The sequence below is a fragment of the Danio rerio genome, chromosome 8 (genome assembly GCF_052040795.2).
Source record: "Danio rerio strain M-AB ecotype USA chromosome 8, GRCz13ab, whole genome shotgun sequence".
Classification (NCBI taxonomy): Eukaryota; Metazoa; Chordata; class Actinopteri; order Cypriniformes; family Danionidae; genus Danio; species Danio rerio.
This window is the reverse complement of record NC_141028.1, coordinates 5,587,501-5,602,500: the sequence shown is the minus strand read 5'-3', so window position 1 is coordinate 5,602,500 and position 15,000 is coordinate 5,587,501. Positions and strand designations below refer to the sequence as shown.

Below are 15,000 nucleotides of genomic sequence, written 5' to 3'. Positions count from 1 at the left end.
GGATGAATGGATGGATGGATGAATAGATGGACGGACAGATGGATGGATGGATGGACGGACAGATAGATATTTGGATGGATGGATGGATGGATGGACGGACGGATAGACGGACGGATAGATACATATTTGGATGGCTGAATGGATAGATGAATGGATGAACAGACGGATCTTTGGATGGATGGACAGATTGACAGACAGACGTACGGACAGACAGATATTTGAATGGATGTATGTACCTACGGACGGATATGTGGATGTATGGATGGATGGATGAATGGACGGACGGATGGACCGACTGACGGACGGACGGACGGACAGAAAGCTATTTGGATGGACACACCGACCGACGGATGGATGAATGGATGGATGAACGGACAGATAGATATTTGGATGGATGGATGGACAGACAGATAGATATTTGTATGGATGAATGGATGGATGGACGGACGGACAGATGGATATTTAGATAAATGGACAGACGGACAGATATTTGGATGGATGAATGGACAGATGGACAGATATTTGGATAGATGAATGAATGGACGGACAGACGGACGAATAGATATTTGGATGGATGGAGGGATAGACAGATGGATATTTGTATAGATAGATAGATGGATAGATAGATAGATAGATAGATAGATAGATAGATAGATAGATAGATAGATAGATAGATAGATAGATAGATAGATAGATAGATAGATAGATAGATAGATAGATAGATAGATAGATAGATAGATATTATTTTAAAATAATATAAATATATTTCCGTGAAGACTCATATTTCTCACATATTTGCACAACTATATATTTAACACAATATATATTTTTGCACAGTTAAGATTTTATGCATTGCACTTTATTTTAATGATGTTTTTGATCATGTTCTTGCCCAGTTCTCCTGTTTTTCTTTATGGCAATTCACAGTAGAGTGCATTATGGTGCATTTATACCTATGTGTGTTTTGGCAGGAGGAGGAGGGGCAGCAAAGTCTGGAGTGCATCCAGGCCAATCAGATCTTCCCTCGCAAGCCCCCTGTCCTGGAGGAAGAGGATCTTCAGGTATCTGCCATTAAAAATGAAAAATCTTGTTCATTTGCACTTAGTAGTGCTGCTAATATAACTGTTATTTAATTCTGGTAAAGATGGTACATTTAAGCTTTTTTATAATCTACTGTATTGTCTAAGTGACTGGGCAACATTATAAGCATAAATTAGTCAAGATGCACAACATGCACTAAACTGTAAGCTACAAAAGGATCTTGTTTTGGTCAACATCTAAAGATGCAACGCTTTAATTAGATATAAGCAATACATTGCAACAAGCACTGTAACAAATAAATTAGGATCATGCGGTACACATGCATTTCAAATATGTTTCAGTGATACTTATTTAGATAGCGAGGCAGATGACTAGATGTAAAGCACAGCACAACAGAAGCTTCTTTTTTTCTTTTTCTTTTTTGCAGTAACAACAAAGCAATAACAATTTATATATTAAGCATACAAAAAATATAATACAAATCATACAGAGATTCCTTTTGACAATAAGGAAATTATGGATTACATTTAAAGTGGTATGAGAAGCAGAAAGAAAGAAAGAAAGAAAGAAAGAAAGTAAGCAAGTAAGAAAAACAACGAATGGAGGAATTGTGGATAGATGTGTAAAACCACGAATGGACGGATTTAGTATAGAAAGAAAAAAGAAAAATAATGAATGAGTAAATAAAATGTAAATATATAGGCAAAACAACGAATGGCTGGATGGATATAGTATAGAAAGAAAGATGAATGAATGAATGAATTGTAAATAGATAGGCAAAACAAGGAATGGGTGGATGGATATAGTATAGAAAGAAAGATGAATGAATGAATGAATTGTAAATAGATAGGCAAAACAAGGAATGGGTGGATGGATATAGTATAGAAAGAAAGATGAATGAATGAATGAATTGTAAATAGATAGGCAAAACAAGGAATGGATGGATGGATAAAGTATAGAAAGAAAGAAATAAAGAGAAAGAAAGAAAGAAAGAAAGAAAGAAAGAAAGAAAGAAAGAAAGAAAGAAAGAAAGAAAGAAAGAAAGAAAGAAAGAAAGAAAGAAAAAGAAGAATAAACAAATGAATTGTAAATAGATGGGCAAAACAAGGAATGGATGGATGGATATAGTAAAGAAAGAAAGAAAGAAAGACAGAAAGAAAGAAAGAAAGAAAGAAAGAAAGAAAGAAAGAAAGAAAGAAAGAAAGAAAGAAAGAATGAATGAATTGTAAATAGATGGGCAAAGCAAGGGATGGATGGATGGATGGATATAGTATAGAAAGAAAGAAAGAAAGAAAGGAATGAATGAATGAATGAATTGTAAATAGATGGGCAAAACAAAGAATGGATGGATGGATATAGTATAGAAATAAAGAAAGAAAGACAGAAAGAAAGAAAGAAAGAAAGAAAGAAAGAAAGAAAGAAAGAAAGAAAGAAAGAATGAATGAATTGTAAATAGATTGGCAAAGCAAGGGATGGATGGATGGATGGATATAGTATAGAAAGAAAGCATGAAAGAAAAACAACTAATGGAGGAATTGTGGATAGATGTGCAAAACCACGAATGGATGGATACAGTATAGAAAGAAAGAAAGAAAGAGAAAGAAAGAAAAAAATGAATGAATTGTAAGTAGATAGGCAAAACAAGGAAGGGATGGATGGATGTAAGAAAGAAAGAAAGATTCCATTTTCGAAGTTTTACTGCTTAGACAGTGAAAATGTATTTAAGTACAGTTGCAGTTCTTCTTACTTTATTGTTGATACTTTAAACCAGGGGTCACCAATTTCGATCCTGGGGGTCCCCGGTGTCCCTCCAGGGTTTAGCTCCAACTTGCCTCAACACACCTGCCTGGATGTTTCAAGTGTACTATTAAGACCTTGATTAGCTTGTTCAGGTGTGTTTGATTTGGTGACCTCTGCTTTATACTGTATGCTTTATACTTATCTAGATACTTTATTGCTCATGGAGATCTCAGAGGTTGTAAATTGCTTGTGTGGTTTTGAAAGCATCTCTGTTAATGTTATTGAATTTCATTGGTGTTTTGAAGCTGAATGTTGGATCTAATGTGATCATCTGCTGTAGGTGCCCTTCCCAGAACTGCATGGCGAGTTTACGGAGTATGTGGGCAGGGCAGAGGATGCCGTCATCGCCATGTCCAGCTACCGCCTGCACATCAAGTTCAAGGAGTCGGTTGTTAATGTGAGTATGTGTGTGATTTTTCAGCACTTTTTGATAGTAGATCTGCTTATTCTAGACATAGGCTATGTGCGTGCGTGTGTGTGTGCGTGCGTGCGCGTGTGTGTGTGTGTGTGTTTGATGTTCAGTATGTAGCCATGGATACACTTGGTAAGTATTTATATAGAGAGAATATGAATCCTATTTAGATGAAGTAATAGAAAAAACAAGCAACACTGAACAGTTCACATCTTTAATCTGTTAAAGTGGAATGAACAGATCTTCTGCATTAACTGGTTGTATTTCAGGTCAGATGACCGTCATATATTTCAGCTGTTGATAAAAGTTCATCTGACTTTCAAGACTTCAAATTGTGGCCCAAATATGATATATATAAATATTCTTATGCAAGATTTCTGTTTTGTGTGTACAGTCGGTTTTTTCTTGCACACACTAAAATTTACTAAATTGTTTTAAGATTAGTGCTTGCAAACTATTTATATGGGCATAATTTACCAGGGTTTCCGCAGGGTCTTAACAAGTCTAAAATTTAATAATGGATATTTTAGGACTTAAAAAGTCTTTCTCTTCTGTTCTAGGTCTTAAATGTTTTTACGCAGGTCTTGTTTTTCCGATGTCCATGTAACGCTACATCTAATGCTCATTTAAATTCTCTTTGGTTGTTGTTGCTTGGCTTTCGTGGTGTTGTAGTTCTTTATTTCACTAGTCCAAATGTGATTTGCGGTATTACAACTGCAAATGAGACCAACATGCAATAGCCAATCAGCTTTCTGTTATTGAACAGCTTTCTGCTGTTGCATTCGGCGAATGTGACGTCATCGGTGTGTTTGCGGAGGTTTGCTTTGGGTGCGTGCGACATGATTTCGGCTGACGGAGTGCAGGAAATATTTTGAGACTCGAGCGTTTCATTTGAGTTGAATATGAAACGCTTTGAAGAGATTTTGTCCGAAACACCTTCATGATTTGTCCAGGCGTGATCATGGGGATAACCAGATGACAAATAATTCTTGGCTGGAAATTGCAACAGCCGTGGGAAAGGAGGAAAGTTTTTGGTAAAAAGTTTGAAAAAAAAAACTGAAGGATAAGTTTGTTAAGCCAAAAGAGGTCATGGCAAAAGTTGGTAACTGGAAAAAGAATATTTGAGGCTATCGGTTTACAGTATACTGATGCCTGTTTTTTTTCTAGGCTTTATTGGTAATAATGGTCAGGAATGGTGGACCATTATTACCTTTTAAGCTTATAAGTAGAGGACAGAAACTGACCAGCCAGTAATGTGTGAATTGAGTGAGCAAAATAAACAAAAAAATGTCAGTATTGTTTAGTGTTCTTTTTTGTTGTTGTTGCTTTTATTCTTTCCATACTAAAAAATATAATTGTAGAGCAACCTATGTTCTGTAGCCATTAATATTTAACTTCAATAGGTAGAACTGTCCAATATATGAACCAAAGCAAGTGATTAAGGGTGTCACGATCCTCCAAATCCTCGATTCGATTACATTTTCGATTCTTAAGTCACGGTTCGATTCGATTTTCAAATATGAATAATTAATTAATTAATAACAAATTAATTATTTGTAGCCTACCATTTAAACTACCTGACCTGCATGGTCTTTGTTTAACCCATAAACAAATCATACAGTAAATGAGTAAAGGCAAGATACACACATAATTACCACCTGTCAATCACTTTTTCTGCGGGACTCGTGAATAGGCAGTGATCTGTGTTGTTATAATGGTGTCGGTAAAAAAGGTGCACAACCAACAGGAACCAGCCAACAGTATCTGAGGTGTTCGCTAAAATGACTAAGTACTAGTGTGAAAGTGAAAGATTGAAGCAGTCTACTGATCCTCTGACTGCCTGGACCCGCTGTCTCGAGCGTATGACTGTGTGTGCGTCTGTGTCCGTGTATGAATGGGTGTGTGTGGTCACGTGATGTGCGTTTTCAGCGGTAGTGAGGAAGAAGGGCTGCTTAGAAATGCTACACGCCACTGTGGATGTCAAATCGTTGTCGTTCTAAAATGCCTGAGTGTGTACTTTTCGTGAGCGGATTTGCAACGGGGGCGGGGTGGAGGATCGCGATGCGCCCATCGTCTATTGGCCCAACCCTAATACGCACATAGCAGAGCTTGCAAACTGTGCTTTTTTGTCGACAACACGAACGTTGTCAACATAACTCACTGGAAAAACAAAATGCTTCCACACCGGCGACTTCTTTGAAAGAGGAGAGGGTTTAAGCTCTGTCGACGGGTCTCCTGCGTCTGCAGTTTAACAAGCACTTCAACAAGCTTGTTTTTTTCTGCTTGGCAAGCCAAGCTGACGTGACATGGGGGCGTGGCAGCATCAACGATTCTATTTTTTGATTCGATAATCGAAATTGAGCATAAATTTCGATCGATTTCGATTTAAAATATCGAAATCGTGACAACCTTACAAGTGATGCATCAAAGTTTGATTTAAAAAATCTTGAAAGGTTATAAAAATCTTTATAATCATTGTAATAAATTGTAAAAAATATTTAGTTTAAAAATCATGAACTATATTAAAGATATGTTGTAGTTCCTGAAAACTTCCTACTTCTCTGTTTATCTGTCTGACTTTACGGTGACTTTCTTTTGACCGCCGCTGTCGTTTTAAAGAGCCTTGTCCGTTTAAGGTGCACATGCAGTCAGTGAAGGTGCGCAAATTATAAAAAGTATAAATCAGCCATAAGATGTTTGTTTGTTTGTTTTTTCTGTTGTTTAATGATGCATCTTACCTGTCTTCAGCACTGTTCAATTTGAATACATTTATTTTGCCACAAATTTTGTGATTTTTGCAGTTTCTCTTTATGTGCATGCGTGTTTTTAATATTGTCATATATGTCTTAAAGGGTCATGAAAGACCAAAAACACATTTCTTGAGCTTTTGACAGTCATGCATGTGTCCCACACTGCTAAAAACACTATAAAGCACAGGTGTCAAACTCAGTTCCAAAAGGGCCGCAGCTCTGCACAGTTTAGTTCCAACCCTAATTAAACACACCTGATCAAACTAATTGAGTCCTTCAGGCTTGTTTGAAACCTACAGGTAAGTGTGTTGGAGCAGGGTTGGAACTAAACTGTGCAGGGCTTCGGCCCTCCAGGAATTGAGTTTGACACCCCTGCTATAAAGGTAAAACGGTTTCATCCTCCGATTCGGAAATCTCAAAATCTACGAGCGGTCTTTGAGACATGTTACTGGCTGAGTTCAAGCTACAAGAAGCGGAACTTCGGTTACGTCAACTATAATCAGCGAAGGAAATAGTTTAGGGAGCTTATTTATATAACTCGCTTGATCATAATTGGCTGCATTGATAATGATGAAGGATGACATAGAGTTAGAGTCTTCCTGGTAGAACCTTCGCTAAAGCTTACATATCTGATCCAAGTCCCTCCCCCAGAGAAACGTCTGTGTATAGCAATCAATAATTGGCTCATGTACTAGTAGGCGGGGCTTCATTCGCCATTTTGACCATTACACTTTTCCCCATTTAAGACTATACGAGTGACACGTATTCTATAGTCTCTTGATTTACTTATTTTGTGTTTAACAAAACTCCAACAGTAAAAAGTGGGTAAACAATAACAGAATTGAACATTTTTGTGTGAACTATCCCTTTAAATGAAACATTCTGTTGTGCTTTAATGTATGTATGGCACATCATATGATGGATAGCCTGTCTGGTAGTCTTTGAAAGACTCTCTTTTGCTGTTGTGGATGGCATGCTGCTAAATTTAGAGTCTACGATGATGTGAAGGTTATTTAGGGACAGCGAGCCACTGTTACATCAGGCGCTGGCCAGTGGCCTGTGTGTGTACTGTGTATCGAACAGGTCTCTCTTTATTAGCCCTTCACTTTCACCATTTCTTTACTTGTTGCCATGGTTGCGCTGGCTTTTTGATTGGAATCATCCACCCCCGTGCTTTCAACATGGCACTATATTAAGGTTCTGGTTACAAATTAGTAATCTGCTATACTGTATCCCTCATAGATAAGCAGCCATGTTCTAGAAAACTCCTGCCCATTCCACATAGAGCTGTGTTCATAGGCCACCGCTGGAACATTCTGTAGAGGAGTACAGAATATACTGGGTTATACTGGGTTAAATATAATAACTGGAATATACTGGGTTAAATACAGAGGATGAACTGTCAGTAAAACAAAAATGTATTGCATTTATGTACTTAAAGGTATAGTTCACTAAAAAATGAAAGTTTACTCACTATTTATATACCCTTAAGTGGTTCCAAACCTTTGCAATGAGTTTCTTTCTTCTGTTGAACACAAAAGAAGGTATTTTGAAGAAAGCTGAAAACAGGTAAACATTGACTTCCATAGTAGGAAAAACAAATACTATGGAAGTCAATGGGTACAGGTTTTTAGCTTTCTTCAAAATACCTTCTTTTTTGTTCAACAGAAAAAATTCATGAAGGTTTAAAGGGAGAATAAATGATGAGGTAATTTTTTTTTTTTTTTTTTTTGGAGAACAATCCCCTTAAAACTGCACTTTTGTGACTTTGTTAAGAAAGTACACTTGAAGCTATTAACTCAACGGCCACTTTATTAGGTACACCAGTCCAACTGCCCGTTAACGCAAATTTCTAATCAGCCAATCACATGGCAGCAACTCAATGCATTTAGGCATGTAGACATGGTCAAGACGATCTGCTGCAGTTCAAACCGTGCTTCAGAATGGAGAAGAAATATGATTTAAGTAACGTGGCATGGTTGTTGGTGCCCGACAGGCAGAAACTGCTGTGTGGAGATATATTCTTGGCACACTTTGGGCCCATTAGTAACAATTGAGCATCATGTCAGTGCCACAGCCTACCTGAGTATTGTTGCTGACCATGTCCATCCCTTTGTGACCACAGTGTACCCATCTACTAATGGCTACTTCCAGCAGGATAAAGCACCATGTCATAAAGCGCCAATCATCTTAGACTGGTTTCTTGAACATGACAATGAGTTCACTGTATTCAAATGGCCTCCACAGACACCAGATCTCAATCCAATAGAGCACCTTTGGGGTGTGGTGGAACGGGAGATTGGCATCATGGATGTGCAGGCGACAAATCTGTAGGAACTGTGTGATGCTATCATATTAATATGGACCAAAATCTCTGAAGATTATTTCCAGTACCTTGTTAAATCTATTCCACGTAGGATTAGAAAACTCTACTCAGTGTTTGTGCTGCAAAACTCCTTTTACTGTAAAACATATTTTACTGGACTGTCCTGCTTTTATTGATTCCAGAAGGACTTTTTATGAAATGAACTCTTTTAAGGACATTTTTGACAAAGTGAAACCAGAAAAGATTTTAGAATTTTTATCATGTACAGGGCTCGAAATTGCGACCATTTTGGTCGCATATGCGCCCGAAAATTAATCGATGCGACCTCATAGTAAATTTGGGCGCATTAGTGCGACCTGTTTTGATTTTTTTTTAAAACGTGCTGAATCGCTCTTCCCTGCCGCTATATTGGTTCATATTAGCTGTCAATCACCCAAGGCTTTTCACTGTTAGATGACAGGGAGGGAGCTTTTATGTCCACGGGAAATGCAAACGGCTAAAGAGTGAAAACTTAAAGCACGCAGGTTTGCAAAGTGCAAACCCCACCTAAAGTTGAGGCGCAGATTAGAGCGATCATGACACGTGGTGAATATTGATCCGCCAGCTGAGATCAACCGAGTACGCGCTTCTTGGAGAAGGTGCCCGAATCATCATGCGTTGCATTCACTGCGTGTTCAGCGCAAATGTCCGCTAAAAGTCAAATCAATACTGTATCATCGCCAAAGAAGCTCGCCTTTACTAAGTTTAACAGCGGTATTGCGCCGGTGCTCAACCTGCTCATAAATTGGGTCGGCTGACTCGACTGCTTTTCCACAAACACAGAAAAATGAAAATCAGCTCAGACGGAACATTTAAATTGACACAAACTGAAACCAAAACTTTTAAAGAGTGATAGAAGTGAGAGTTTACTTACTTTCTTTTGCCTATTCTTTCTTGAGGTGTATATTATTTTTTTTATTTAGTTAGGCTACTGATGACTGTTTTGCAGCTTTCAGCCTTGAATTTAATATTTTATTATAATCTTTTGTTTGTTTTGCAGCAGAAATATTATTTATTAAACTGACATGCATATATATATGCTGTTTAGCAGTACAAAATAAATATTTCTTACTGCAATGCTTCATTTTTGTTTGATGCAAACTATACATTTATTTTTCATAAAGTAACAGACTTTTTATAGCAGATAACTTGCATTCAAGCACATTTAAGGCAGCATGATGATGAGAAATGTAATTCATTGTTACTATTATTGTCATTTTCATCATCATTAATATTCTAGAATTATAATACATACACATTTTGGAATTATTGCACACAAATATCAATGTCATCTCAGCATTAGATAGTTGTTTCTGGTTTTTGTTAGTCCTAATTAATGTTGTTTTAAAATACAATAAGTCCCTTAAAATACAATTTGCAGCGGTGCTCAATCATTTTTGGTGGGTGCTCCTAAATTTTTTCTGGTGCTCCTAAATTTTTGAAGTTGGGAGCACCGGTGCTACCAAATAAAAAAGTTAATTTCGAGCCCTGATGTATTAACACAAAAAAATCTTATTTAATTTATGTTTTATTTTGTTTGTTGATTTTTAAATTGTATATTTATTGTTGAAAGATTCCTGCCATGAAGATAGCCTTGGTTGCTGACATGGCACTAAATAAAAAATACATTACATTACATTACATCCACGTAGGATTAAGGCAGTTCTGAAGGGAAAAGGGGGCCCAACCCACTACTACTGAGGTGTACCTAATAAAGTGGCCGGTGAGTGTAGATTACAGGCTTTGTGAGACCATAATAGTGACGCTGCGTTCATTTCATGTATCATATAATGCTGTTGGGAATGTGTGTAAACAATTAATGATTGTGTAATTTCTCTGCCACTAATATAATTAATTGTTCCCGAACACTCCACCCCAAACAGAAATTGTTTTGCGTTAAGCTGCTGATCTCTCTTAGTGTTTATTTCGCAATGATGGCTAACTGGCTGCACATTATCTCATAATTGTTTTCTGTTGTTAATGCATTCCTTCTCAGCTTTCAATGCGAGTGCATTCAGTCCAGACTGAGAGAAAACAATATAATTGACAGATATTACATAACCCAGAATATTCCTTCACCATTCCATGCACAAAGAGTCGGGCAGCTGGGCTTGTTGGTTGCTCAGTGCTGATTCATCAGTTGATATCTGTGACAGTCACTTATTCACCAGAGTAAAAGAGTGTGACGCTCTCTGTGTGCCTGTGAAAGAGGGAGTGTGTTGTGTGTGACAAGAAGTGATGTGTGTGTGTGTGTGTTTGACACTGTGTGTGACTGCAGGCCAGCTAGTGAAGCAACACTGCTGTCGTAAGAGCAAAGCATACAATGTGGGTCTTCAGATGGAGAGAAAAGAGGAAGGAGATTGAGAGAATGTTGTGACCGTTCAAGTGTTGTTTTTTTCAGCACAAATTGATGGAGCTCAGCAGAATGCGGTCTTGACTTGTGTTTAAGAGTTGGATGTTTTAGTATTATCGCAGGGATACTGCTCAGGGCCTTTAAATGTGTTTTTTTTTTTTTAGAAATAGGGGCATCGCAGGGATGTGAATATTTCATATTTACAGTTGAAGTCAATTATTAGCCCCCCTGTAAATATTTTGCCCCATTTTCTGTTTAAGCTAGGGACAGAACTGATTTCTTTTGTATTTGCCATGATGACAGTACATAACATTTTACTAGATTCTAGTATTCAGCTTAAAGTGACATTTAAAAGCTTAACTAGGTTGATTAGGCTTTAAATGGCTTTAAAAAATTAAACACTGCTTTTATTCGAGCGGAAATAAAACAAATAAGACTTTCTCCAGACGGAAAATATTATAGGAAATACTGTGAAAAATTCCTTATTCTGTTAAACATCATTTGGGAAATGTTTAAAGAGGAACAACTAATTTTAGGAGGGTGAAAAATTGTATGTTTTGATTGTATCTGTATATGCATATTCACAATCTTCAACTTTATATGTATGCAAGTTGCATCGATCCGAGAAAAATATGGACTTATGGATTAAGGAATATTTGTAACTAATTTCTTGATTTTTAAATAAATGTAGTTATAAATTTATTTATTCATGAAGTAATTTGTGAGCTGGTGTTTTTGGTGACCACGTTAATAAGAAGCAAAACAGAAACTGTGTTCTAACCAAAATTGCAACAATTTTCTAACACGATGTTCGGACACAAACTTTTTATGCTGTTTAAATATTCATATTAACACAGACAATTCACATATTTTTTTCTTTTTACAGTAAAATAATGTAATTACAATGGTAATATTTGTTTTAGTTTTTCACTTTCTTAAAATAAAATTATATAAAACACTCCATCATTTTTTCAGTTAATATTTTTACAATTAATTGTATAGTATAATTAATCCAATATAAAAATTACAAAAATATTTTTACCATATATTAGTTTTATTTTTTATAATTTAATAAAAATAATTATTTTATTAAATTTTTTTGTAGTATTATTATTATTATTATTATTATTATTGTTATTTTTTTATTTTACTGAATGTATTGCTGGTGTTGTAAAGGACCCATTTAGGGGCTAAAAACATTACTTAAAATATTATCCTCCCAGGGCCTGGTTGTCCACATACGTGGACGGCACATTTTAGCTCTTAAGTGGCTATTTAAAATACTTTGAATGTTTTATATTTTGTTAGAGACATACAGTGTCATCTTTCAATTGTTTTGCAGCATATGACATGTATAAAACCCTATTTTTAACTGTCCAAAATGGGAAAAAAATTTGGTTTTACTCTCTGATAGTCAAAGCAAGTTCAAGCAAAAATTTAGACATTAAATGTGCGTAAAAAAAACGTAAAAAAACAACTGAAAAAAAATCGGGAAAAAACACATTTATGTAAATTCGGACCACGAGTCCACATATATAGACATAATTTTTCTCTAAAAGCACATCAAATTAAAAGATTATACATGTAAAAACACCTTAGGCCTTAAAATGTGATATATATATATATATATATATATATATATATATATATATATATATATATATATAGCTGCACGATATTGGAAAAATTTAACATTGCAACATTTTTTTTTTATTTTGTGCTATATATTGTAATTTGAATACATATTCACCAGATAACGTGAATATCTCTATTTGGAAAGAATTTATTGATGTTAGAGCGATTGGTTAATTCTGTAGTGGGAATGCATCTAATGAACAATCTATAAATCTTTTGGGGTTCCCTGACACATTTTTGATGTGATCGGTGCTGTTTGCAGTGCACATTTGCATGTGTTGAGTATTTTCATGCAAGCGTTTAATCAGAGGTTGATCAAGTAATGTTTACTATTTGCATATTTTTTCTTCTGGAGAAAGTCTTAGTTTTATTTCAGCTAGAATAAAAGCAGTTTTTAATTTTAAGGAAAATATTATTAGCCCCTTTAACTATATTTTTTTCTGATAGTCTACAAAACAAATCATCGTTATACAGTAACTTGCCTAATTACCCTAACCTTCCTATTTAACCTCATTAACCTAGTTAAGCCTTTAAATATCACTTTAAGCTGTATAGAAGTGTTTTGAAAAATATCTAGTCAAATATTATTTACTGTCATCAAGGCAAAGATAAAATAAATCATTTTTAACCCTTAAAGACCGAGACAGCCGCCCGCGGCTAAAAATAAGTATTGCTCTTAAATGTTTAATAAGTTTTGATCCGCTGATCCGATCCATACAATTCAAAGATTGGCATAAAGAAGAGAATCTCAGCTTTCCAGCGCTTTATCACATTACATTCACAGACTTTCAGAGGCTCCGGAATCAGTGTGGTTACGTCATCAAATTTTGACAACGCTGATTTGACAAAGGAACGCTCGTCACTTGTCTCTCCGGACAAACCAGACATGATACATGGATGCATTGTCCCTCCTCCATGGCCAGATTGGTTCAAACTCGCTCTATCTCAACCAATAAGCATAGGTTTCGCTTTGTGAACCAACAATCAGCTATTAGAACAACACGGAATGAGAGATAGGCTGCACATTTAAAAAAACATTTTTTTGCATGAAATAATTCTCATACTAAGTACCTTTGCATGCACAACAGCACAAAAACATGACAAAACAGTGACACAGCAAAGACGAAGTGCTGCTCTTGCTGTTTTCAAAGAACGCAAATGAAGGTTGGGCTGTTTGTCTGCATTGCACGCGAACCATATCCATATCCACAGACAACCATATACATGCTGGCACATAAAACCTAAGGATGGTCCATATTGAATCTAGTTTAGTTATGTTACTATTTATAGTATAGTAAATATTTATATCTATTTTATTTACTGAGGATTTGCACCATGTTTATTTGGACTTTGACGCATTATTTATTATTTTCTTATTTTCTTATTTTATATTTGTTCATTATAAGTGGTGTTGTTTATGGTAACTAAAAATATATTATTTAGAAAAAGTCAAATTTGCTTCAGTGTTCTGTTATTTTGTAACATTTTTTTCTGTTTAGTTCATTCCCAGAACTTTTGGGCAAATACATTGTCAGTAAATAAATGCATTTTTTCCCCCCCATTGAAAAACGCCTTGGAATAACATTGAAATAAATTGCTATAACTTGCTCAGGGAAAGGTGGATGTAGACAAAATTTATTTTGGAAGTATAAAACATCATAATATGTATTTCTAAAGAAAGAAAAACAAACTTCAAAAGGTTTTGTTTGTAATAACTAGAAAATGCCACTTTTTTTAAAAATCGTTTCTGGAAAATTCTGGAATATTTTCTGTCTGTTCATATGATTTTGGACCAAAAAAAGTTTTAGACTGGACCTTTAAATGATACAGATTGAAACTTCAGGTTCTCCTGTTTAAAATAATATATGACACTTGAGTCTGACTGCTAAAATAAAAATAAAACTGCTTTAAAAAATAATAATAATAATTATAGTCCCATTAGGTGCCCACAAAATACCTCTTGGTCTTTAAGGGTTAAATCAATAAATTTTTTTTGTTGCAATTATAAAAAAATAAAATCTAAGAACTATCGGATTAAATTCTACTACAAGAATAGTTGCCATTTTTTACAAAAAAATTTTTGAAACGTTGTTACTGAGACATTGAAATATATATTTTTTATTTTAATACATTGAAAAACTTAAATAAATATTACCATTATAATAACATAATTTTAGTGTAAAAATAAAACTGTAATTATTTTAAGACGTAATTAATATTAATAATATTTGCATTTACAGAACAATAATAAAGTTAAACTGCCAACATTTATAACCATCTAAATTTTTATTATTTCAATTTGTGTATATATATTAATGCTCAAAAAAATCTTAGTAGCTAACAAGTTCCATCATTAATGCGTATCAATTCCAATCACACAAATGTGTTTCAATTTCCAACAAACACCTCAGGAATGTTTGAGTGTGGTCAGATTAGTATGCTGGATTTAAACCACAGCCCAGGAATGTGTGCATCACAGACCAGCCAAAAGCCAGCATTTATACGTCCACCTCGTGATCCTGTCCTCCCTCTGTTTCTCTCTCTTTCTCTGTGAACAGAATTGTTCGTGTGAGGTGTCAGTAAGTAACCGGAGATCGGTCCGTCTGTCTGCATGATGCTGCAGTTTTTGGGTTATTTGACTTTG

General features: G+C 35.3%; 1 protein-coding gene across 8 annotated transcripts in view; it reads left to right on the top strand.

The window, feature by feature from the left end:
• The window catches only part of mtmr3 (myotubularin related protein 3), a 101,698-nt gene that overhangs the window by 31,828 nt on the left and 54,870 nt on the right, over positions 1-15,000 (top strand). For 4 of the 8 annotated variants that reach the window (XM_087262986.1, XM_087262983.1, XM_087262988.1 and 1 more), the window contains 3 exons: positions 972-1,061; positions 3,122-3,238; positions 14,915-14,935. In XM_087262986.1, coding sequence (XP_087119112.1) covers positions 972-1,061; positions 3,122-3,238; positions 14,915-14,935 — 228 coding nt within the window. 8 annotated transcript variants of the gene reach the window in all.